Here is a 25,874-nt window from a genome sequence, read left to right as displayed (position 1 = left end):
TTTCTTATCTGAGCAATGACAATTTAATGAATTTAAAAATAAAATAAAAATAGTCTCGATTAAATTATTTGAATTACCCAAAAAAAAATGGTTCTTCCAACTACATGTACGCACAATTATTTTAACATTTTCAAGCAATAGGTGGTTCCTATAATTGTTAAATATAGATTGAGATGCAGCTTAAGCAATATGGGTGGTCATCTTTGTCATTAAGGCAAGATATGAAAAATGTTGATTGTTATTCTTTCCACCATTCGAACACATTAATCTTCTTCAAAAAGTCAAAATTCAAGGTTAGTTCATCTAAATATGCATTTAGTTTGTCGGAGTCCCAAGCCACTAGAATCTGCAAAAACTATAAATATATTCAAAACCTTTATACTTGGCAGTTCTAACACTATGTAGTAGTATAATGTTCAATAATAAATTTAATCACAAAAATTTCATTTTTAGCTCATAATGAGAAGTTTAGCTTGCCTTTAGGTTGTGGATGAAGCTCAATGTTTATTGTTGAGGCAAAAGATAGTTGTTTATGTAATGATTATTGCCATGGATCACAAATGTTAATGACTTTGCTAAGTGTTGACACAATTTGGTATTCTTCATTTAGATATTCAACTGGCTCATTGTTACTTTCAAATCTTACACCTACTAGCTAAAGTTGAGATGTGCTCCTGTGCTATGTGGTCCACTAGTTAATCAAAATATTAGTATATATAAGACAAAACTAGTTAGCATTGTGGTTAAGGGTTTCATCTCTTGGTGCATAACATATGCTAGGAAAGCTAATGTCTTTGCTTCTTGTTGGAGATCCCACATCGACTAGAGATGAGGAAAATTCATTGTATATAAGTGGGTGCAAACCTCACCCTATGAGCTGGTTTTATGGGGTTGAGTTAGGCTTAAAGTCCACTTTGTAATATGGTATTAAAGCCATTTCGAGTCTATCCTAGCGAGTATTTATTGGGCTTATCAGGTCACCCGCTATCGGGACGTTATCGGGTGTGTTGGAGATCCCACATCTCTAGAGATGAGGACAATTCATTGTATATAAGTGGGTGAAAACTACAAAATCATAAAAGATGACATTTCTGTGTGTTAGAGAAAATGTTAGCTTTTTAAGAGAATTTAAGTATTTTAAGGGGTTAGTCTTGACTTTTGAATAAGGAGTTCCACAAGTTAAGTTAAAAAAAATAAATAGGCAGAAAAAAAAAAAGTTACCAAAATTTGTCTTGTCTCAATAAATTCTCTAGACCAGGCTAACCATAGTTTACTTCCCATGAAGCATTTTTGTCGTTGATCATAGTCTTTGGAAAAGATGGTAGCAAAGGAAGACCTATAATATGCCCTACAAAACTACAATCTCAATGAAAAAGGAACTAGCTTGGTTGTTTTATCATGTTTTTTACCAAAAAAAAATGCAAGTTAACTAGGATTCTACTACTGTTTTGCCATTCAAAATCTACTAGTTAGACCCTCTGAGGAATCAATGACATAAGATGCAAAATTAGCTTTTGCAAGGGAGATGAAATAGTTTTTATTTCCAAAATCCACAATGACACAAACATGACTTTGATTAGCTTAATCCAATTTTGTTTTATTGCAAGACTGCGATCAGCATCGATTTAAGTTGAAGTCGTGCATGGGGGCACAACTTTAGTGTTGTGTGATTTAAGGTGAAGTTGGATAGAGGTGGCATGACATCAATGTGTATATGTAAAGCAAAAGTCTTAGTTTTATGTGCACAACTTCTTAGTTTTAAAGGTTTTTTTTTTTGTCTTATGATCTCTTAGAATTTTATTTATTTATATTTTTGTGTTTAAAGTTAAAAAATATATAATTATAATTATAGAAATAACTTTTTTGTATCTATATATATAAATATATGTTTGACAATGTTTAAGTTAAATTAGTTAATGGTAATATTGAAAAAAAATTAGAAGTTTATTTGATAATTAGGTAATATTTGGCAATATTTATAGATACAAACACGACTTTGTTGAGTTAATATAAAAGTTAAATTGTTTACTTTTATGCATTTATATATTTATTTTTGTTTAATTATTTTGTAGGATAGTGGAAAAAATCAATTTATAATTTTAACTCTAAAAAAATAAGAGCAAAGTTAAGAAATGAAATTAAAAATAAATTTGAACATAAAATTGTTACATAAGGACAAATAATTTATTTATGAGAGGATGTGACACAATGTGCTCTTCTTCTTTGTCTTATGAGTCTTCTTTGAATGTCATGTTAGGTGGTTGTGTGATGAGATGGAACTGGATCATCATTATTGTCTTCATCTTTGTCATTTTGATCGTCATAACTAGCGAGAGAATTGTGGCCCATAATAGTGAATGAATGATATGAAATTGTATGCAGATGGAGGTGTAAATGTGGAAGTTGTAAAGATATTTTTTGGTCCAGAAAAAATATTGCACGTGTATCAAACTTGCTGGTATGACGATTTAGAAGACATGTAGTTATAATCATCCATGTATGTGGACATTGAAGATTATAAAAGACAGGACTACCTAGAATAACCAAATGACTAGTTATGAAATTGTTGAACATAGGAAGAAGACTTAACATGCTAACAAGGAAGTTGTTGTTGGGGTTGCTCAGGCTCTTGTGATGTATCGTACTACTGAAAAAAGGCAAAATTTAGATAAATAAAAATACATTAGGAAAGGTGTTAGGAACTCAACTTACATTGTTGTTGGATGTTAGTTGTGGAAGCGATATGTAATGGATAATATGGTTAATGTACCATTGCTTATATGTTGTGGTGTCACGTAAATGCCATTATCGTTAAATTAAATACCTTGAATGACACATTTATGTTGATAATTCCACATTGATATCCACATTTCATGCCATTGTGGCCAATGTCTATATGTTCTACATCTCATATCTTCTTTGTGAAGTTAATATAACCTTAATAAGTCCGTTGAAATAGTTTGTCGAAACCCAAATTGTCGCATTATTAGATCAACTTGATGAAATTCTATTATGACAAAATAGATCACAGGAACAAGTGCCCAACTAACAGGCGAAACCTCAACAATAATCAAGGGATGTAAGTATGATTTGATTAAGAACCTATTGGACTATAATTGGTCCAACATCTTCCATAATTGATTGTTTGTACTTGTAGCTTTGTGTTGCCTTTACATCGTTGCAGGAGACCACCTTTCATAAACAATATATGTTTTATTTGGACAACAAAAGTTAAAATACATTCAAACTTTAAATTAAGGAAGTAACTATATAGATAAAAAATGAGCCTTTTTTCTAGTGGAAAACCAAGTCCTACGACAATATCTTTAGTAAATAGTGGCTCAATAGATGGGGAAAGGAATTTGATGCGATCCCAAGCCCAACATGGCAAAAGTAAGGTGCAACCTCCAATGTTTTCTTGGTTGAAGTCAGTTCCATGATGTAAAACACGATAAAGACATGCCGAGACTGCTAAACCATAACTATAATTTGAGACGTAATTCATGATAAAACACTTCATACTTGTTTGTCAACTTTTCTATCAAGATCATGTGAATTTGGACTCAACCCAAATTGATTTAATTGTAGTGAACTCGGTCAAGGCTAATCCTTTCATCCCCATAAAAGGTTTTATTGTTGAAATCAAAAGTCGTTTTGGCTATTCAATCACATATAGAAAATCATAGTTTGCAAAATAGAAGGCTCTTGCTTTGGAGTTCGATGATTGAGAGGAATCATATAATGATCTTCCAAGATGGTTGTAAGTGGTGCAAGACAGTGTACCAAGAAAAATTGTACAATATGTTGCTTCTCCTTATACATTGTGGACAATGTTTAATAGACCTTATGTTACATAGTAGAACATGTATTTTGGTCTTTCAAACCTTCGCATTATGTATTCAATTATTGCAAGCCAATTGCCTAAGTTGATGACATTTTTTTTAATCAGAAAATAACATGTGTTGACTACAATTGTCAAAGGTAGCAACCAAAACACATTTCATTTGTCGTATGCAATTGTTGAAGGCGAGACAATGGAAGCATTGAGATGACTCTTCCAATTATTGTGACAATAAGTCACACTTCAACCCTATATATGCATGATAATTGATAGAGGAACAACCATATTATCAACATTATAATCTGAACATATGTCATATTGCATCCAATTTCAACAAAAAGTTCAAGAATTTCGCTTGGAAGAGACAAGTCATTAACACGGGTACTCTTTTGGTTAAGAAATGACTAGGTAAAAGTCTCTTATTTTCAAGTGATTTTGTTTATCAATGTATAAAGGCTAATTGTCACCTGTCTTGCACATCTTAGCGTGAATCCAAGGATAAAGAAGGATTGAAAGATTGCTTTGTCAACAATAGAATAATGTTCCAAAAATCTTGCCAACTCCCTCAAAAAGCCTGAGGCCCTTTAAGGTCAATTTTAATGAGATCATGAGAAACCATATCGACTATTAACTTGACAATGCCTAATTGTCCCCGAACCAATCTAATGTGTGTTCAAATCAAATATTGAACAATTCAGCCCTTGGATAAAGGACCATCGTAATGATACACAACCCCTCAACTCGAGTCAAGTAGTGTGAAAAGGTTAAATGATCTTCTAAAAGATTCTTACACGCAATAGTCACATCGCTCTAATCATAGTCATGTTTGTATCACACAACTTTTACAACAACTCTAACACAACTTCACACGAAGAGTCAGAAAATTGTGTTACCTAAACACAACTTAATTAGAATAAAGTTGTTTCATGCAAACACAACTTATTTATGTTGGTAACTTTTTAAAAAATTGTCCATTCGATAAAATTAATTTAAACACTAATTTGATAAAATTTCCTAATTTTTATTAAGTCTAAAATAACAATGTTCTATTAAGACTCAAAACTATTTAAGATAATTAATTTTTTAAAATTATTTTTACTTTAACAACTTATATTTATATTTGTATCAATTTATAAACATTTTCTCATCTAACTAATTTTATTTTATTTAATATTAGAAAAATCAATATAATACAAATTTATAATATATAAATGGATATAAACTTTTTCTTACAAATAAATTTTATAAAATTGAGTTAGAATTAAAATTTTATTTTTAAAATTTAATATAAATAAAATATCATATTTCATCATTATTTTTTTGTAAATGTTGAATTATTCTCGAGTATTACTTTCTATATGTATGATTGAGTCTAACAGTGTATTCTGGTTGTATTACACTGCTTAGTTGGAGGTTTTGGAGTGATGTTGCGTTGTTCGTCGAAAAAGGCTTAGTTGGAGGTTTTGGAGTCATGTTACGATGTTGCATTTTTTTTACTTCCAATAATCCATAGTCTGGAAAGTTTGCAAAAAAAAGAAATAATTCCATTAGTCATTTGGAGGAGTACATGCATATTGTATTCTGAAAAGGGGTCCATAACATGATTCCAAAATACACTTGCCCAAACTGCATTCCAAATTTTAAAAAATGTGTTCGAAAAAGAATATTTTGGAATTACTTTTTTCTCTTATGGATTCCTATTCCGGGATCAACTTTGCTTTATGGAACACCCTCATTCTAGAATGACTTCTCTGGCTTATGGATTAGTGAGTCCAAAATTCATTTTTTTTCTCTTATGAATCTATTCCAAAAGTCATTATTGGAACTCGATTTCTGGAAACCTACATGCCCCCATAACCATCCAAAATAGTTCAACACAACTCCTTTCTTACCTCCAACCACCAACGAAGCTTCGAAAACACACCAACACTTCGACCGTAACTTCAACGAGCTCAACGTTTGTTGCACCAACCAACGTCTGCCATGAAAACCATGCTTTCAGACAAAACTGCGGTAGTTTGGGTATTTCAAAAATTGATGGGGTGCAGGAAGAAACACCCATTACCAAATAGTCCAGTTACAATATATAACTTTACAGTGGTGCTTGTTGCAAACATAAAAAAAAGTGTTTTGTGAAATCAGAAATAACCGTAGTAGTTTATCCTCTCTCCTTTTTTCCTATCCTTTAGTTTCTCTGAATGTCCCTTCAACATTTAACATTTTACATATGTCATGGACTAAAATGAAAAAAATTACATAAATCACGTTGACAAATATATATATATATATATATATATATATATATATAGAGGACCATTTTATAAAACATATATATTCGAAGAGAGCAAGGACAAAAAAAGAGAAGCTTGAGAACAGAGAAAGCAAAGAGCAATTCTTGACTGTTTAAAGCGCAACAAATTGTTTTTTGTTAAAAGTTAAAATAATTATTGACAGTTTTAAATCATAAAACTCATTAACCTGGATTTTTGCTAATGTTGTCACTAATTATTTTAAAAAAAGATTAAATCATTATTTATTTAAATAAGAGTAAACTGGGCTTAAAATAAAAGACTAAAGGCAGAATTTAATTTTATTTACTGTGTATTTTCTTTTCTAATAAACACTTTTTTTTACTTGTTTCCGAAAAGTAGGCTAGCATTTGCTAACAAAACAGAACTAAGGTTAGACTTTATTTATATACAGAACACTAATTTTGAGTGATTAGGATGCCAATACTAGCCTTGTAATTTATGGAATCATATATAACCGTAGAAGCTACTGCAAGCAAAACTTTAAACCATTAATTCTAACTGATTCAGATAAATGAATGCGCTAATTTTTTACATTTGATCAGGATGACTTACCAAAAATCTCTGCAAGAGCATGATCCCTTGCTAAAATGGTGGAACCGACTTCGATCCCTAATGACAATACATCTATCAAAGAAACCTGAAACGTGCTTCATGAAACTATGACAGTCATAACAAATTCTAAGGTTCTTAATGATCCTAATGGTCTTTCTATCCCTATGAAAAAGAAGAACAAAAGCCACTGCTAATTTCTCACTGTGATAGCCTAGACAATGCTCCTTCTCTTCCTCTTGAATGTCATGCAGCACATTAGAAGTAATAGGGGTGTAACCTCCAAGTTTTACTGTGTCAATAATTGAACCCAGAAATCTTGTAATCTCCTCCCAATTCGGATGAGAATTATCTCCAGACAAAAACTCATGAACCACTTGATCAATGTGAACCAAACTACGGCCAGGTTCCTTAACAATCCTAAGCTCCCTCATTGAATTCCTCACCCCCTCCTTCTCAACCCAGTTACCAACTCCACCATAAGCGTTTGACAAAAGCACATAATCACCATCATGATGAGGGTCCAACTCCTTGATCCTCTCCTTGGCCTTCTCAGCCAGCCCAAGATGATTGTGATTCACACATGCCCCAAGCAAAGTCCTCCAAATAATCGAATTTGGCTTAACACGCATCCTCTCCACAAACTCAAAAGCTTCAAGCAGCTTGCCTGCGCGGCCAAGAAGATCAACCATACAACCATAATGCTCAAGCGCCGGTTCAACACCATACTTACTCCACATGCCCTGAAAAACCTGCTGCCCCTCCTCCACAAACCCACCATGACTACAAGCCACCAATGCACCCATAAACGCAACACAATCAGGCTTCAAACCAGACTCCACCATATCATAAAAGGCCTCTAAAGCCTCCCTACCACGTCCATGAACGGCAAGCCCGTTAATCAGCGCAGTCCATGTTACCACATTCCTGTGAGGTATTTCATCAAACACCTTAACAGAACGATCAATGTCCCCGCATCGAGAATACATGTTAATAAGTGCAGTACCTAATGGGACAGTAAAGTTAAGCCCAGTTCTGGAAATAAAAGCGTGAACCCAGATACCTAATTCCAAGGCACCTAGGCTGGAAACAGCGGATAGCACACTAAGCATGATGACCCCGTCGGGTAGGATATCAGTGTGGCGGAGCTGCATTTGTTGGAAGAGCGTAAGGGCTTCATGGGGGAACCCGTGTTTGGCGAAAGAGGAGATTAAAGAGGACCAAGAGACCAAGTCTGGGTGGGAGATTTCATCGAACAGTTTAAGGGAGACGTGGAGGGAGCCGGAGGTTCCGTAGGAGTTTATAAGGGCGTTTTGGACGTAAATGGAGGAGTAGAAACCGAGTTTGAGAACGACGGAGTGGATGCTGTGGGGGTTTAATTTGGAGGGTTTGAGGATGAGGGGGAAGGTGAAGTGATCGAAGGGGATATTGGTGCGGTGCATGTGGGAGAAGAGGAGGAGGGCGAGGGAGGGAGCGTGGAGTGCCAGGTGGCGGATGATGGCGTTGTAGGTGAAGGTGTCGCCGGGGATGGGGAAACGGAGGAGCACTGAGGCGGCGTAACGGGCGGTGTCGGGGGGTGATGATGAGTTGGCGCAGTGGAGAATGAAGGGACGGAGGGAGAGAGGGTTCTCGTGTTGGCCACGTTTGATTAGCGTGGCGTGTAGGTTGTACACTTTCTTCATGTTCGAGTAATATCTCGACATCTCGTCGCTTCATTCTAAGCTCTTCTTAGTTATGCACACTTCTACTTCTAAAACTTCTAAGCTATGGACTTGTGTAAATCTACAGGGTCAATGATTTATATATCACTAGCTCTATTCACTGCAAAGACCTTTTATTTGAGTTTTGAGTTGAGCTTCTATCTTCATACTCTCATTCTTAAAATCCCCATTCATGTTTTGCGCAACAACAAAAAGAAGCATCATGTTAATGTTTGAAAGAGAGAAAAAATGTCTGAAATTTTTGACAATATTTGAAAGTAATAGAATTATATAATAAACCTGTGGTAGCATGATTTAATGAATCATGTGTTCTTCACCCATATTCTTTTTGTGTAGAAACTGCATTTTTATTCATCATTTATAAAATTATTGACCTTTTATGATGATTTTTTTTAACATGTTTATGATTAATTATTACTTATTTTTTCCAAAATCTATACCAATGTTAATGTGTTATTTATATTAATTTTATTTATTTATTTATATATACTAATTATATTTTTTATACATTGTAATTTATTTACTTATTAATATATTAATAATACACCTTTCCCGTGCAGTGCACAGGTTAAAAATCTAGTTTTAATAGAACACAATCATTTTACGAAATAACAAACTAAAGAACCAAATCGAATAAAAAACAAGAAATTCAAATCATCACCTAACCTAAAATTAGAACACCGAAGCTAGTTTCCTGCCCCTGCCTATACAAGGATTGAATCTGATTTTAATTTCTGTAAAACCATTAATTACCGTCAATAACAAGATAAAATAAAATAAATCCTTAAGACTTTTATCAATCAAACATTTAATTTTTTTTCACCTTTATTTACCATTTGGTCAATTTTGAAAACTTGAAAGAATAAAAATAGACCATACGACCTCATTGAGCCGTTGAAGTGATTTTTCGGGAGTTATCCAAATAAGAACTGTACAAGCCCCCTCTCAAGCGAGAATACTTTTAGGGAGGTGAGGGCTGAGTAAAATAAAATACCTTCCAAAATAGACAAATATGGTAGCAAAGCCACGGCGATATTCAATCCTATGGCTATCACTATAAAGACTAGATGCAAGTTGAGAACAAAACTAACATCATACAATTCAGTATTTCCATGGGCAGATGAATATTTGTAGAGCATGATCAGAAGACAGTAATTTGGAGAACTGTACTGTACTACTACCCACCCAGGAATGACTATGAATCGAAAACACCATCAGCGAAGCTATACAAATCAGAACCTCCACTGCGACTAGAAGCACCAATAGAGTGATGCTCTGACACTCCTGCGAAACCTTCGATAGATGTTTTCCCATACAAATTGTTTACTAGTGCTGATGTAGACTGCCCCGCGAAACTCTGCCCAACTGACCTATCATGAGACAATGCCCCTTCCCCAACTCCATGCCATCTATAACTATTGCTGTTTAGCACTGTCCCAACATTATCTCTTATCATATCCCCCTGATACCCAGAATATGAACCACCCATAGCTCCTCCAAGCATATTAGCCCCATTTGCAACTGTACTTCCAAGATATTTTTCGGCCAAGGAATCTGAAACAGATCCAAGTTGTATAGATGCTGCACTGAGATAACTATTTGGGTAACCATATGATCTACCGTCCAGCAAATGGGCTGCCAATGAACCATCATACGAGCTATTGCCATCCATACGAACAATCCTTTGCTCGTGCAAGGCGGCAAGTGGGGGTGATAGCACAGACGCATCTCTCCCAGCAAACCGTGTTCGTTTTGCGTCTGGAATCTTCATTTTGTTAGATGAAGTGTTTTTATCTACTTTTCTCTTGATCATTGACTTCTCTTCAATTTTTATATTGGTATCACTAATATCTTTCTCCAAGTTGATAATTTTATCCTTAAGTTGCCACCCAGGAATAAGTTTTACGAAGTCAATATTGTGACCTTCCAAACAGTTCACTACAGATTTCAAAACAGCTAAATATTTTTCATGTGCTTGCTTCTGTGAAATATCAACATATGTCAACAACGTTAATATTCATAATGGAAAAAAAAAATACTCAATATTATAAATATTGGAAACCAGCTAAAACATACCAGCGCACTAGGAAAATCATTTGCATCTTGCTTGGCTTTCTTCCATGTTTCTTCAGATTTCTGTAGAAATGAAGTCAGAGCTGTCTGAGGAGAATATTTCTCTTCAAGCCCAAAGGTATAAGCCAAATCAACAGCTTTAACAACCATGCCTTTTCTTATCATCCCATCTGCAATATCTGTGGCCAATGTAAACAAAAAATGAGAAAAAAACCTTTTCAGAGTAGAAAGTAACAACATATTCATCATAATCATTAAGGCTAACATGCCTGATCGAGGAAGAGTAGGACTGTTAGGAGGGAAATGAAATTAAAGGGGATGTTCATTTTCAATAGTTGATGATTGGTAAGGGGTTGACAATTCTTTTCAATTCAATTTTATGATGCAAGAAAGGAAAGGTGTCATAGGGTGGAGCGTCAGTGAGTCGCAAATTATTTTCCACCATTAAACAGACCACCCTATAGCAGCACACCGACCAATGTCTCAGGTATTCTAAACAATTAGAAATTGCATACCAAAGTATAATGATTTTCTTAAACTATCATGAGGAAAATAGAAAGAGTGTTAGAAAAATATGTATTTAATAGGATTCAGGAGATGTTTATTAACATGGTGGTCAAAATCATGATCCAAAGCAATCTTCTTCTCCCTCTCCGATCTCGTGTCACCTGAAAGTCGCGATTTTTGCAGATCACGTTGGATCGTCATGGTAAATCGCAACTTGCATGGGAGCAGTGATTCTCACAAATTCACAATGCAGTCCCTCCTAGATGTGCCTCTCATGATCTCAATATTCCTCACAATGGCGCCTCTCGCAACCTTGACGTTCATTGCAGCGCTTCTCATGACCTCGACACACCTTGCAGCAACATTCCTTATGGCTGCGCTTCTCAAGGTCTCAATGTACCTTGAGGCAGGGCCTCTCACAGCCTTGACACTCCTTGCAAGGCCTATTGTATTGCACCAGGCGAAACCTCTCACAGCAGCTCTTGTGAAGCAAATAGGTTTTTCGTTGGGTTGGGAAGCTTGACCCAATTTGGAACCCGAAACCTAAGCTCAATTTGTTTGTATCAAAGCCCAATTGCATAACTAAAGAAACCATGTGACTGCCTCTCTTTCAAAGCCCAATTGTTACTGTTTTGTAACTAGGAAGGACTATGTAACTATTTTATATATTATGAAGTTCAATTATGAATTCTGAGTGAGATACAATGATTTTGTGAGTGTATCTATAAATTTTATAAATTTTGTAAGATCTTCAATCCGTTTTACGACCTCTTGATTTACAATCCATATTTCCCTTTCCAATTTTGAATAAGATCTCGATTTTGACTACCATGATACAAAGCTAATACAAGTATTAACTAAAAAAGATTTCAAAATATGACACAAAAGTCAACATCCAACACTGAGAGTAATGCAGCAAAAACAGAGTTGTCACAAGCAAAGTTGAAATATTATATTTCAGTCTTACAGTTGTAAAATCTTAAATTAAGCCATCAACTACATTCCAAACCCCCCAGACAACGTAAGCAGGATGAAAACAAGGATCCACACCACCAAATGATCTTAAACTAAAATATAAAAAAGATAGCTGCAAACTTGCAGTAACAAGTGATTTGGGCGTAGCAACTTATAGCCAAAATCTGCATTGAACTCTCAAAGGGAACAGATTGGCATTCATAAAATATTTGTTTGTGTCCGAAAAAGGGAGGATTTATACATCCCAGAAAAGGTCAATGAGTCAACAGCATGACAAAGAACTGAATAGCAAAACTCATCACAGAATTTCTCTCCAGGCTTGTTCCAAACCTGAAGATGTTAGTCTTAGGGCAGTATACTGTCACCAAACAGTCTGACATTGTCTATAAAAAAATTCACCCACTTTGAGCCTCATTAAAAAGCTTACTTTACCTATAGATTCCATCTAAACTAACTCGCCACTCAAGTCTCGGCAAAGAAAACAGTTTACTTTCTTTCAGTGTTTTGATCTGACAATTAATCAAGGCATCACCTCAGCTTGTTGGCGATTTAAACCCTAATGGAAACCATAGATATTGACGACTATGACGGAAACAAAACCATTCCATTTCTTAGCATTCTACAACTTTCAAATTTTATCAACAAAGCTGTAAAGTACAATATCCTATTCATATTCATCAGGCTATCACTATGATTGTTGCATTAAAAATAACATACAATACATATAAATACATACCTGAAACCCTCTTAAGCAAGAGCTGAGACTGGCGCAGGGCATCGGAGATTTCTCTACCATTGCTAACGCTAACTAAGTTGCATATATCCTCATCCCTGAAAACACCAGGAATCCCAAAGCCAGCAACGAACAAAATCAGACCCCTGGCATCAATCTCAGAGGCCTTCGACAAACCCCCTTCAACAATGAGCCTCTTCCTCCACGCAACCGCGGCCGAATCTGCCTCTTTCTTCAGCGAAGCCTCCACTTCTTCCTCGTTACCAACACGTCCAGAGAGCAAATAGTATTCCAAAACCAGAACCGAAACCTGCCTCGCTGGAATCATCGGCGAGTCCTTCGTGTACGCTTTGCTTCCCTGAAGGAAAAACCTCCCAATGCATTCAAACACGAGCTTCGAGGGCTTCGGCGCACTCTTCAACGCAACGGGAACCTGTTCCCGAAGCGACGCCGTTTCGGATAAACGCGATAACACGTATTTACGCAGGCCGCGGCTATTCATCGTTTTGCAAAGCGAAAGAAGTTCGTCCTCTTCCTTTTCTTCTTCTTTTACTTTCTCTTCCTCTCCCCCTTCCTCTTCCGCCTTAGGATTTGGCTTCGGAATGGAATCTGTTTTACCACTGTCTGATTGAGAGACGCTGGCTTCGGTTGTTTCTTTCGCATTCGGCGAGGCGTTGGACCCTGACAGTTGGAGTTCCTTCGTCCTTGCGTCGATGGCGTGTTCGATGAAATCGAGGTGTCTCTGCAGTTCATCGTACCTGCTCTTGAAGGTTTGTATGGCAATGGAGAGGTTGTTGAGTTGGTTCACCGATTTCTCCAATTTGTCTCCGGCGTCGTTTTGGTCTTCCGGTGGCAACGATGGTAGTCCGTCTGTGAGGCTCTCGGTGGTGGCCATGGCGTGAAAATGCACTGAGAATGAAAAGCAAAACCCTAGAATTTGCGCCAAAGAGAGAAATTGATTCCAGTTTCCGGTGGCACTGCAGGAACGCAATCACGTGGATAAAAGCGTGAGCCAGTAGAAGGAAGGGTGTGTGAAGTTACAGAGGGATGGGCCTATGCATCTTACTCGCAAGTGGCCCATAAGACTTAAAACTTTTTATTTTATTTTTTAGAAAAAAAATGTGGTTTTAATGCTTTATGTTTGGATAAACGTTGTTTTCATTTCAATCCTTAACATTGATGAATTAGTATCCAAAATTCATTAAATATGTATTTTTTTATTTTATAATGGTAAAAATTATCACTGGATAATAAATTTAAATGTAAACTATGTTTACATATTTCTAATATTAGAGAATTAATTTATATCGATGCCAAACAATAGGGACTAAAAGAAAATTTGAAAAAAGGTTAAATTTTATTTAGATAAATTGTAATTTCGAAAATATTTAATTTTTAATGTGATTTTAGTCTTTTTTTTTTCTATTTCATTTCAAATTCTAGAAGAAGAAAAAGTAAATTTATTTCAATACTCAATTTTTCATACATTTTTTTGTTTTGATATGATTGGAACTTATGCCTAAAATGTTTATTGAAAGGTATAATTAAATAATAATTTAATTAATTAATATGTAAAATTAAAATTTATATCAAAATATAGAGGGTTGAAATTGCAAAACAAAATAAAATTGTGAATACCATTTGTGTTTTTTTTTACTAGCAGTTTATTCTGATTTGTACACATTCAGTCTAATGTTTTAAATATTGTGGTTATAAATATACAAATTATCACGAAAATAAATTGAAATGATTAAAATTCAATAACATTTTCAATCTTAATATGTGGCAAAGCATGATAAAGGTGGTTAAAATATGAAATATGTTAAAATTGTATTAGATAAGAGATGAATGAATTTAATTTAGATACAAGATAAAATAATTAAAAATAAAATACAAGTTAAAAGATAGTAGAATAATTAAAAATAACAAAGATAGTTAGTTTCAAGAAATCATGGACAGAAGTTAATGAAATTGTTATTTAAATGAGAAAAAGGAAGAACACAATTTTACTTGTTAAGTTGACCATTAAATATATTGTAAAGAAAAAGATTTCGAAAAATATACTATTAAATTTATTGATCGAAAAATTATTAAATTGTGAAATTTCAAAAAAATCACATTTTTGGCACATATGTAAATCTTCCTACGACCTTACAACAACAAAAGGTTTAATAATAACACACGCACACACTTATCTTGAATCTTTTTTTAAAAAAATAATAGCTTGCTGAAAATACTCCAGAAAAGATATACAAAATTCAATTACTAAGTCCTAGGTATTAACGAAATTTAAAATTAATTCTCAAGTTTGTATTGTTCTGTTCCACTATTTCATATTAAAAAGTAATACACTTTAAAAAATAAAATGTTTTTCAAATATAAATAGATATCTTCACACTACATGTTTAATTATAATAGTAAATCATTTAAAATTTAATTTGCATAATCATGTAAATACAATTATATGATTTAATTATATTGATTAATTCCTTAAAGTTCTGGTTAAGTGTTGTTTGGATCACACACCTAATATGGCTTCTCTTTCAAATGAAATTTATGGAAACTTGACTTAGGATTAATATTGATAAGATACCAAACAAGTTGTTATTTCCATCTATGAAAAGATTGATAAAGCTCATATTTATATTAGGGATTCTCTTGTGTATAAAGAAAAGCAAGCTAAATATTATCTCGAGTATGCTTTAGATTCTCAACACTGTTTTTGAAGGAAAAAATGAAAATATATTAGTTCTGTACGGTGATAGAAATGTTATTTTTTTTCTTTTTCATCTTGTGGTGAATAGGAGAAATAATTTAAGTAGTATACATCAGCTTGTGCAAGAGGATGAGATTTTGGAAGATCCTAAAGCTATTGAAGATCATATTTTCTTCTTTTATAAAACTCTTTGTTCTAAAGTTGGTAACTGCTCTTATGATAAGTAGAACAAGTTAATTGCTAAATATATTATTTCTTTTGGTAAGAAAATTTTATATTGATTAAATGTCCTGATTCCAAGGAAATTAAGCATGCAGTGTTTAACTTTAATGCTAACAATTCTCAGGGTCAGATGGTTTTTGTGGTTCTTTTTATCATGCTTGTTGAGATATTATTGGCACTAATGTACATAATGATGTCAAGAAATATAGAGTTGAATTTTGCCAAGAATGAATTCTAATGTTCTTTCCCTAATTCCTAAAATTTATAGAGTTGATTCCATTAAAAATTGCATACCTATTGTATTTTCGCTTTAAAATCATTTTCAAAATTTTTGATTGTTATTGCTTCTAGGATCATCTTTACCAATCAATATGGGTTCGTGTAGGCCACACATATTCAAGATTGTATTTGTATTACCTTTGAAGTTATAAATATGTTGTCTAAGAAAGTACAGGGGAAAATATTGCTTTTAAAATTGATTTTCAGAAAGCTTTTGATTCTTTAAGTGGGATTTCTTTTAATTGGTTATGAAGTAGTTCAATTTTCATGAAACCTTTTCTAAATGGATTCAGGTTACTCTTTTTACAATTATGTTATCCATCAAAATAAATGGTAACATGACAAGGTTTTTTCTTGTGGCATAGGTGTTCGTTAAGGAGATCCTCTCTTCCCTTTGCTTTTATCTTGCTGAAGAGGTCCTGAGTAGAGAGATCTCAAACCTTATATCCTACACATTTCCCATGGCCAGTCCAAAAAGATTTTGAGTTTCCTTCTCATGTTATTTATTTTAATGACATTCTTCTTTTTTGCAAGGCTAACTCTAGGACTTTTAACTAATCTTATAATGTTCTTACATTCTTATGGTATTTCTTCAGGTCAGTACATTAACTAGGCTAAAAGCGTTTTTTTTCTCTATTGATGATTCTGTTAGTTGTGGTAGAAAAGTTAAGTCTATTTTTAAGTGTAATCGTGAAACTATACCTTTTTTTTTATCTTAGTGTCCTTTTTTTGTAGGTGCTCATGAAACTCGGTTCCTTTAGTCATTTGCACGAATAAAGTCATAATTAAACTTGTCTACTAGAAAGATAAAACTTTGAGTATGATGGGTAGAATTTAGCTGGTTAATATTATTATTGTTGGATTTCTCTCCTATAGCTTCCATGTCTTTAAGTGACCTGTTAGTTTGTTTAAACAAATTGATTAATGGGTCAAAAACTTTATTTTTGTGAATTGGGTTAATGTTTGTTCTCTTAAGACGGAAGGTGGTCTCTAGGTTCTCAAGGTTACTAATTTTCAGGTTGAAAATAAGGTTTGTCTTCTCAAGTTGCTTTAGGATTTTGCTGACTGTCAGAAACCTTGGTCTCTTCTTATGCAAGCCAAGGTTGTTGAAGAATAAATATCAAAAGATTCTTATTTTTAGACTCTCTTCCATATGGTTAGGTAATGAATATTTATATGATGTCGTCCTTGAATATAATTCTTAAACGTGGGCAAGGGGATAATGTTAATTTATGGAATGACCTCTAGCCCCTCTTATATGTTTATCCTTGATTGTAGGTATTCCTTATTCCAAAAGGCTTAAGCTTTCTTCTAAAGTCTTTGGGGTTTGGAATGAGAATTATTGGCCTCTTCCCTCTCCTTCGTCTGATATACATGAGTTTTCGAGTTTGAAGAATGTTGTTATTTCTTATGAGAAGGATGTTCCTAATTGGATGCTCGTGGATTATGACTTTTTAAATCAAAAGTTTGCTCACCTCTTTTTCTCCGCTCCTAGAAACATATGTGATTAAGGTAATATTATTTGATTCTCTTCCATTCCCTTTGCTAAAACGTTGGTTTTATGGAAACTCCTTCACAATAGCTTGCCTACTGATATTGAGGTGCTCAACATAGAAGAGTGGTTTTATGCTTCATGTGTTCTTTATGTAAATCTCACAAGGAGTCTATTTCTCTTCTCTTTTTTGAATAATCTAATCTTGTGCATGTTTGGACTTGGCTTTAGCAAGTTTTCCCTATATGGCTTTTTCTTCCTTTGGGAATCTTATATCTTTTATTAAGTCTCCCGAAATTCCTCTTGTTAGATTGATTAAACTTGCAACTATCTCATTTTCGGTTTGGATGATTTGGAGGAGGAGAAATTATTTCAGGTTTCAACAAGAGATTAATATCTATTTTTTCATTCATTCTATTAAGAGCTACATTAGAATGTCAGATAACTCTTTTAACAAATATATGTATAATGAATGATATATCTAACTTTTCTATCTTGAAGTTTTTTGGAATCAATACTAGGCTTAGAAAAGTCTCTAAGACTACCCAGAGTTTATGGAGTATTCCTCTTGCTGGCTGGTTGGATTAAAAGTCAACATTGATGGTGTTGCTAGAGGTTCTCCTAACCCTTGTTGCTTGTGTTAAAGGAAGTATGGAAGAGTTTGTTGGTGACTTTTCTTCTTTCCTTGAGATCGAGTCTTCCTTCTTTACTAAGTTTATGGGAGCTATCATTGCTATTGAATATGCTAAAGAGATTGGTTACATGTGTTTATGGTTGGAGAATGATTCTACCTTTCTACCTTGCATTTTTTTCTAGAACATCTTGTTCCCTTATTTAAAAATATAAGACTCTATCTTTACAAAACAAATAAACCCTAAACCCTAAACTTTTACATAGGACTAGACTAAATAATAAGTTTGAATATGTTTGATATAACATTATATATTATATATTGACATAACATTTCTTTAGATGTTTTTCCATAATAAGAATAAACTCCCTATGTGTCATTTTACTTAAATTATTATAAAATTTCTTTTTTATTTCTTTGCACGTATTCAATCTAGTATACCCATGTTTATTTGTTTTTTTTTTCTCTTTTATATTATGTTTCATTGATGGAGTCTGAAAAATCAATCTAATTGAGATGTTATGCATAACAAAAATTGAGATAGCATCGTCTATTTTATTATATATTGACATCAATATATTTATTTTCAAAAATAAAATGTCTAAATCGAATACCACGAGTTAATTGTTAATAAATTTCATGGTAAGTACCAGGATTTGCGAATGTACGTTCCCACATCTTTCACCATTTCATCATGCAAACAAAAATTATACCACTTCAAAAAAAAAAACCATGTTTTGTCAACATGAGGACGTGTGTGTGTTTTAATATATAAATGAATATAATTTGAATAGAATGTTTGTGGACTGTTACATGGAATAATGTGTTGCCACATTTAGTAGATTGGACATTTGATGAGCTATGAAGAAGGTAGTTGGTCTATGCTTGCTCATTACACAAGAATCAAATAGCTATGCTAGCAAAGAGACAAAAAAATTGTCATATTATGTGTGTATACCTATCATATACTACTGTTTCTGTACAGTAATTAATTACAGGCATGGCTTGTGTCAGTCAGATAAGTTGACAATCTTATCAAACTGATTTGTAATAAAGGGGTAACCATTAGCATCCAAATCGATGAGGACAGTGTCACCTGGCTTGCATTCTCCAAAAAGAAATGCCTCACTCAATGGATCTTCTATTAGTGATGTAATGGCCCTTCTCAGAGGCCTAGCACCATATGTTGGGTTATAGCCTTGCTGGCACACAAGGTTCTTCATTGCTTCAGACACCTTAACATTGATTCCTAGGGACAACACCCTTTTCTTCATGTCTTGAAGAAGCAAATCCAATATCTTCAGTAACTGTAAAAACACATCAATGAAATGAACATAAAACATCAATGAAATGAACATCCTGGACTAGTCCTTAAAGTTTCAAAAATGTTTATTTTAGATCCTAAATTAACAACTAATATCAATTTGAATATTGAACTTGACAAGTATTCTTTGTAATCTTTAGTATTAGAGGCTAAAATGATATTATAATTCAAGACCAATTTGATGGTTTACTCATCTTGAAAGGTAGCAAAACTATTCATTATAAGATGAGCCTCTGGTTATAGCCTAGATTTGGCAAGTCATCATTTAGTTTCTCAAGCGCAGACAAAATAAGATGCTTGGGGCACAGTTGACTTGTGTAATCAAAATTATTGCTAACAACACCAAGAACCTACCAAATGACCATAATCAATGAGCAATAAAAATCACAACCAAAAGTTCACGAACCTGTGACTTCTCGAGGGGTTGAAACACTACCACTTCATCTATCCTGTTGAGCAATTCTGGACGAAAATATGTCCTTAGTTCTTCAATTACCATCGATTTCAAGCCATTGTATGATGTTGTTTTATCATCAGGAATCAAGAAACCTATGGAGTTGTGTTGACCCTTAGCAATTGCACTAGACCCCACATTTGAAGTCATTACCACCAGTGCATTTTTAAATGAAACTCTGCGACCCTGTTTGATACAGTTTTACAGAAATTAAATTAAACAGAAAATTTAGGAGACCAGCACCATAATAAACTCCACATTACATTGATACAAGTTCGTACTTTTAATTGGCAAATCCAAGCAGATTAAGGTTCAGATTCACATTCACAAACCTGAGAATCAGTAAGTTGACCATCTTCCAAAATTTGAAGAAGAATGTTGAATATATCTGGATGAGCTTTCTCTATTTCATCAAGCAATAACACAGTAAACGGTTTTCTTCTAATAGCTTCAGTTAAAACGCCGCCCTCTCCATAACCAACATAACCTGGGGGTGATCCGATCAATTTGCTCACTGTATGCCGTTCCATGTATTCACTCATGTCTAGTCGTACCATGGCTGCCTCCTGAAATAATTTGCATGGAAGACTAACCATTAAAAGACGAACAACATGTGGTAACGTAATCACTCAAGATCATTAAAAAGAAGAAAAAACAACAAAAGAATATTCACTGATTATTATTGTTTAACATGTACTCTGTATACTCTGTAATGTCTTACCGATCCAAAGTAACATGCAGCCAAAGATTTTGCAAGTTCTGTTTTCCCAACTCCGGTAGGACCACAGAATAACAAGGTAGCTATTGGTCTATCAGGATCCTTGAGGCCAACCCGAGATCTCTTCACAGCTCTAGAAATGGCAGCAACAGCCTCCTCTTGTCCAATCACACGTTTGCGAAGTTGATTATCAAGGTCTAACAGAAGAATTCTTTGATCAACCGTGAGCTTCTGCACAGGAATTCCTGACCAGAGGGAAGCAACTGCTGCTATATCTTCTGGCCCCACTACTATTGGTCTAAAGAGAAAATTAAACGTGTTAGCCACTCAGAAATCAAATCCAGGCACACACAAAAGAATTCCCACAGATTATGAGGTCAAGTAACATACTCATCATCAATGGTTGTAGAAGATAAATATGAATCCAGTATGAGTTCATTGTTTTCGTCAATGTTGGAAGCACCATAGTATTTAAGCTTGCTCTCCTGAACCAGTGAGAAAGAAATGTTATCATAAAATAAAATTGTAAGCAACTGATACAGGCAACAGGAAAAATACTGGAAGCAATGCCATTACCATTTCATGCATGGACTTGACCGCTCTAATTTCTTGCCAGTAATCAGCTGGGCACTTAGAAAGAATGCCAGTTTCTTGTTCCTTTTTCTTCTTAAAGGCTACAATACGAGCTCTGCTTCCTGCTTCATCTATGAGGTCAATAGCTTTATCAGGTAGATACCTATCAACTATGTATCTTGCTGACAAATCAACTGCAGCCTTTATAGCATCTGTTGTGTATCTGCATTTATGATATGCCTCATATTTCTCACGTATGCCCGTAAGGATCTTAATCGCGTCATCCTATATATTGAAATATATAGTCCAATAAGAAATCAAACTATGATTAAATTGTGGGCATATAATGATATAGACATATATATGGAGTACAACCTCACTCGGCTCATCAACCCAAACAGGTTGAAACCGTCGAGCCAACGCTGTGTCTTTTTCAAAGTAAAGTCTGTATTCATCTATGGTGGTTGATGCAATACACTGCAAAGAAGATGAAGTTATTACACTATGAATAGCAGAGAAACTATGGTGTGTGTAATTGTAATGTAATTCCTGATTAAGAAAAAAAGGATTATCCCATCTTATAAAAAAATAATAACTTTGAAGCACATACAAAATGCACCATAAAATGGAAAAACTACAAAGGAAAATCCATCAGCAGTCAGAAATATTTTCTCTTTCAGTTGTTTCACCCAGAGAGTTTAAATTCAGAACACCTCCCCGCCATGAATCCCATCCCAGGGAAAAGGGAAAATCCCAACAAAACAAAAGCATTAACAGAAAATAAGTTATTCAATACTACCGCTTATCAACCAAGCAAAGCAGAAGCCCCACCATTGCACTCAACATTGTCTTAGCATTGTTGAGTATAATTATTTCTGGTCATCACATAGTTAGCTACCATAGTTTTGACTAAAGGTGGCAGGAAAAGTCACAAGTTTCAGGGAGGGGGTTGAATTGTGATCCTTAAAATATTATATTAACTGGATGATCAGAACCTTTCTGATAGTAACCTCAAGTGCACACTAGTGATCAGAAAGGTTTCATATATCAGAAAGTTAGATAGAAAAGCTTGGCTATCATGATTTTATGAATAAGTCGAATTGTATAATCTTATCAACAGCCTTGTCCATGCATTGCACTCTGACATCCCTATTACCTTTTAATTCATTAAACTTGGTACAAATCACTCCAAAAAGAAGTTCATATTATCCAATCCTTAATGCATCTAAGATAAAAAACTATCAGGACCCAGCTAGATGGAAATTAGAGAAACTGAGGGAGACTCAAGCATCATTGAACGTACAACTTTTCCCTAATTTCAGTAACAGGTTGCCCTGTTAATAAAAGAAATTATATATACATATACCCTTTTGACTCCATAACTTACTAAAAAGCAAGATATTTAACAACTAACACTCTTATGATTCATATCTCTTGCACCTCCGAGTGAAGTTCATGGCCCTTCATTGAAGAGAACATATGATATGATCCAAGCTGAGTCTAACAACAAGTATGATAACCTCCGAAATTTTCATCAAGACATCTTTCTTACTAATCTCAGCATTGAATTTCAGTTTCCAAATGTAAATTGATAACCTTATTCAGTAAAATTACTTTGAAAGAGTGGTATCAGACACCTGTAGCTGGGTAGTAAGCAGTAACCATATTTTTTTATCTCTAACCTTAATCTTATATGTAATTGGTAATTGTTTACACCACACCAGCCCTCAAACAGAAAACGTATTTATCTTCTGGAGTCATTCAGAATATAATTAACTAATAATCACCTGAAATTGACCTCTTCCAAGTGCAGGTTTAAGTAAATTAGCAATGTCAAGGCCAGATCCCTTATTTCCTCTCCCAACTGTTCCTGCCTGAACAAGTATATGAACTTCGTCAATGAAGAGAATGACATCACCTGCATTTCGAGAATGATCAGTGAGAGCTAAAACAATCTTGTAACTCGTCAAGCATGTGTTCATCTAACTCTTATACATTCTTTTATATTACAGTATTCACCTGACTTGATCACTTCTTTTATCAACTTTGTAACACGTTCCTCTAGCTCTCCTCTTTCTTTTGCTCCAGCCATTAAGAGGGCTATATCCAAGGACATCACACGCTTTGTCTGCAGAACAAAGAGCAAAGAGTAAAATCACATGGCATAAAACACCCAGAAATACACAAAGGGCAGGGTAGGAAAGAAAAGCTTTAGAAACATCAATCACATATTGAGACACGTACCAATAAAAAGGGAGAAACATCTGCCTTAGCAATACGAAGTGCCAACCCCTCGGCAATAGCAGTTTTTCCAACTCCAGCTTCACCAAGAAGAATGGGATTACTTTTTGTTTTCCTGCATAGTATTTGAATTATTCTCTGAACTTCAACTTCTCGGCCAACAACTGGATCAATTTGTCCTTCACTTGCACGGGCAGTGAGATCCACACAAAATTGTGATAAAGGACTCTCCTCTAACAACCAGAAAATGATGACAAAAAACTCCTCAGTCCTCTCAGCCTTCAAACACAAAAGTACAAAACAGCAGACTTATATACCATTTTCTTACCTCCTGTTGTGCCAGAGGCTCCAGCTTCAGAACCTTTTCTAGAAAGCGATTTGTTAGGAATCCCCTTGGACACTGTGTTAGGTTCTCTACCGTCTTTAGCAATCTCCTTTTGTAATCTGGAGAATGCCACAGCTGCCAATTGATTTCCATTTGTCCCCAATCTGAAATCATATTTGTACACTACCAACATCAATAGCAAAAAAAGAGTTATAGCTACTGGTATTAAAAACCTAAAACATTTGTCTGCAATTTTCTACAACATCAAATATAAAGAAACCACAACCACGACCATGAATCGTTATAGATGGTTTCATATTGTGAAAGATTATAGTTACACACATTTTAAACATAGATCTTTCATGTATTGTGACCGCAAAACTCACAATTGTCTCTAATTTTTTTTACCATATAAAAATCTGTGATCTGTGACCATAAATGCAACTATAAATTAAAATCTCAAGCCTACAATTACTGTCACATCTTTACCAATAACTTTCACAATATCAAGAACTGCAAATCCCACCATAACATAAAATACGAGGACAATAAATCCATGAAATCGAATTATACCTGTAAAGAATCCTACTAACACTTCCATCATCCACTTTGACTAAACCCACAGTAATGTGTTCCGGGGCAACGAATTTGTGTCCCAGAGACTTCGAATACTCCACCGCAGCCTCAAACACTCGCTTCGCATTAACGGAAAAGGGAACCTGCGTGGCACTTGTTTTGTGATCATCATTGACCCCACCACGTGCAGAACTGTTCCGATGCCAGATATTGCGAACAACCTCACGTGCCTTCTCGACCGGGATACCAGACGCGAGAAAACCGTCGGAGGAGCGATCCTCCTCTGCCACAAGTCCCAGCAAGAGATGTTGCGTGTAAACCAATTCGCTTCCGAGCCCTTTGGCTTCCCTCTGCGACAAGACTATGGCTTTTATTGCTCTTTCCGTGAAGCGTTCGAACACAGCGGAAACACCCAACGCTCTTCTTCTCTTCTTGGACCTTCTGATCGGTGCCAACTGCGTGAAGCCTTTTCTTTGAGAGACCAGAAACGAGAGAGCAGTGAAGGGTCGTGGATGAGAGCGCGTGAAAAAGACGTTAGTACGAGGAGAATAGGTGTAGGAGGAAGCGGAAAGGCATGTGGTTGAGGTGGAACAGGATTCCAGAGGAAGTGAACAAGGTAAGGTACCGAACCAGGAGGAGGAAACTTGCATGATTTGGGGTTGGTTTGGACGTGAAAAGTGAAGTGAATGATTTCCGAGTGATTGTGAATGAACAGTAACCGTGAGGCGAAGATCACGGGGGCTTCGTGGAAGACTAAGAAAAAAGAACCTTTTTAATGTTATTTAAGTGTTTGGTTTTGGGTTTGAGAAGAAGGAAAGAAGAACGGGGAAGGAAGGTATAGAGTGAGAATGGAGGACACGTCACCGAGAGAGAGTGAGAGCGAGAGAGAGCAAAAGCCAACTTTTCTTTCTTGCTTGGGAAAGGGCTAATGCTTTCATCCATCCACAAAGCAACACCAAAAGGTCAGCGTAGTACATCCACTTCCCGCAACCTCTCTTGTAGCCGCCAACTAGGTTGTTTTTTCTTACAATTTACAAACACTATTCATTCAAAATTCTTTGGACCCTTCTGAAAGCAGAGTAACGAATGATAAAAATGAACCAAATTCACTTCTTTCTCGTTCAGATGAACTTGTTATTTTGGCAAATTATGGGAAACAAGACCAAATTTTGCTTTCTTTTCTGTTCTTGTAAGGGGTTGCATTGCAATCACAGGTTCCGACTTCAGAGGGTGACTTTTCCACGTTTGAAGAAGTTCCTAGAATCTACTTTTGAACATTTTGAAATCACTAAAAACGTTCCTAGGATCCAACAACAGACGTGCTCTGCCCTATGTAACAGGGACGTTTTCCAACAACCTATAACATACGTGTCCCTGACCCACAATTTGTGTGTACCATGCTGAAAAAAAAAGAGAGTTCATTTTCACATATTTGCTTGCTTCCTTTGTTAGACAGTGTTTGACAATTCTGATGAAAAAACATATTAAATGAATGATAAACGAAAGATTGGCTGACAATTGCTATTGATGAACTTTTGAATGTGACTTTCTTTTAGACTATAGGAAGACCCACTACAGCAACAAAGACTGAGCCACAAAATGCAATGAGAAA

The 25,874-nt window shown here is 34.9% G+C and overlaps 3 protein-coding genes across 4 annotated transcripts; all 3 read right to left on the bottom strand.

The window, feature by feature from the left end:
• Positions 1-5,398: 5,398 nt before the first annotated feature.
• Positions 5,399-8,549, bottom strand: LOC137822589 (pentatricopeptide repeat-containing protein At4g21065-like). Of its 2 annotated transcripts, XM_068627500.1 has the most exons (2): positions 6,706-8,549; positions 5,399-5,819 (listed from the first exon to the last, which is right to left on the bottom strand). In XM_068627500.1, coding segments are annotated over exons 1-2 (1,701 nt in total). In that variant the 5' UTR covers positions 8,406-8,549; the 3' UTR covers positions 5,399-5,818. The 2 variants fall into 2 exon arrangements, with proteins under 2 accessions (XP_068483601.1, XP_068483600.1); XM_068627499.1 differs by lacking the exon at positions 5,399-5,819 and having other exon boundaries at positions 6,662-8,549.
• A 743-nt stretch (positions 8,550-9,292) lies between these two features.
• LOC137820650 (protein FRIGIDA) lies at positions 9,293-13,785 on the bottom strand. The gene is made up of 3 exons (XM_068624833.1): positions 12,715-13,785; positions 10,500-10,675; positions 9,293-10,404 (listed from the first exon to the last, which is right to left on the bottom strand). Exons 1-3 carry the CDS (start codon positions 13,604-13,606, stop codon positions 9,619-9,621), a joined length of 1,854 nt encoding a protein of 617 aa, XP_068480934.1. The 5' UTR covers positions 13,607-13,785; the 3' UTR covers positions 9,293-9,618.
• Positions 13,786-18,786: 5,001 nt separating this feature from the next.
• Positions 18,787-25,564, bottom strand: LOC137820348 (chaperone protein ClpD, chloroplastic). The gene is made up of 12 exons (XM_068624388.1): positions 24,260-25,564; positions 23,690-23,850; positions 23,365-23,594; positions 23,140-23,248; positions 22,908-23,038; positions 21,496-21,597; positions 21,124-21,405; positions 20,938-21,032; positions 20,551-20,845; positions 20,162-20,395; positions 19,782-20,015; positions 18,787-19,358 (listed from the first exon to the last, which is right to left on the bottom strand). The coding sequence occupies exons 1-12, from the start codon at positions 24,910-24,912 to the stop codon at positions 19,062-19,064; spliced, it is 2,823 nt and encodes a 940-aa protein (XP_068480489.1). The 5' UTR covers positions 24,913-25,564; the 3' UTR covers positions 18,787-19,061.
• Positions 25,565-25,874: the final 310 nt, after the last annotated feature.

This window comes from Phaseolus vulgaris, chromosome 9 (assembly GCF_000499845.2).
Source record: "Phaseolus vulgaris cultivar G19833 chromosome 9, P. vulgaris v2.0, whole genome shotgun sequence".
NCBI lineage: Eukaryota > Viridiplantae > Streptophyta > Magnoliopsida > Fabales > Fabaceae > Phaseolus > Phaseolus vulgaris.
This window is presented reverse-complemented; position numbering and strand designations above follow the sequence as displayed.

Coding starts and splice junctions, on each gene's coding strand:
- LOC137822589 (XM_068627499.1), bottom strand. CDS start 8,405: ATGTCGAGATATTACTCGAACATGAAGAAAGTGTACAACCTACACGCC.
- LOC137820650 (XM_068624833.1), bottom strand. CDS start 13,606: ATGGCCACCACCGAGAGCCTCACAGACGGACTACCATCGTTGCCACCG. Junction 10,676..12,714: donor CTTGCTTAAGAGGGTTTCAG/GTATGTATTTAT, acceptor CATTGGCCACAG/ATATTGCAGATGGGATGATA. Junction 10,405..10,499: donor ATGATTTTCCTAGTGCGCTG/GTATGTTTTAGC, acceptor GATATTTCACAG/AAGCAAGCACATGAAAAATA.
- LOC137820348 (XM_068624388.1), bottom strand. CDS start 24,912: ATGCAAGTTTCCTCCTCCTGGTTCGGTACCTTACCTTGTTCACTTCCT. Junction 21,033..21,123: donor TCAAGTCCATGCATGAAATG/GTAATGGCATTG, acceptor TCACTGGTTCAG/GAGAGCAAGCTTAAATACTA. Junction 20,846..20,937: donor TCTACAACCATTGATGATGA/GTATGTTACTTG, acceptor TTTTCTCTTTAG/ACCAATAGTAGTGGGGCCAG.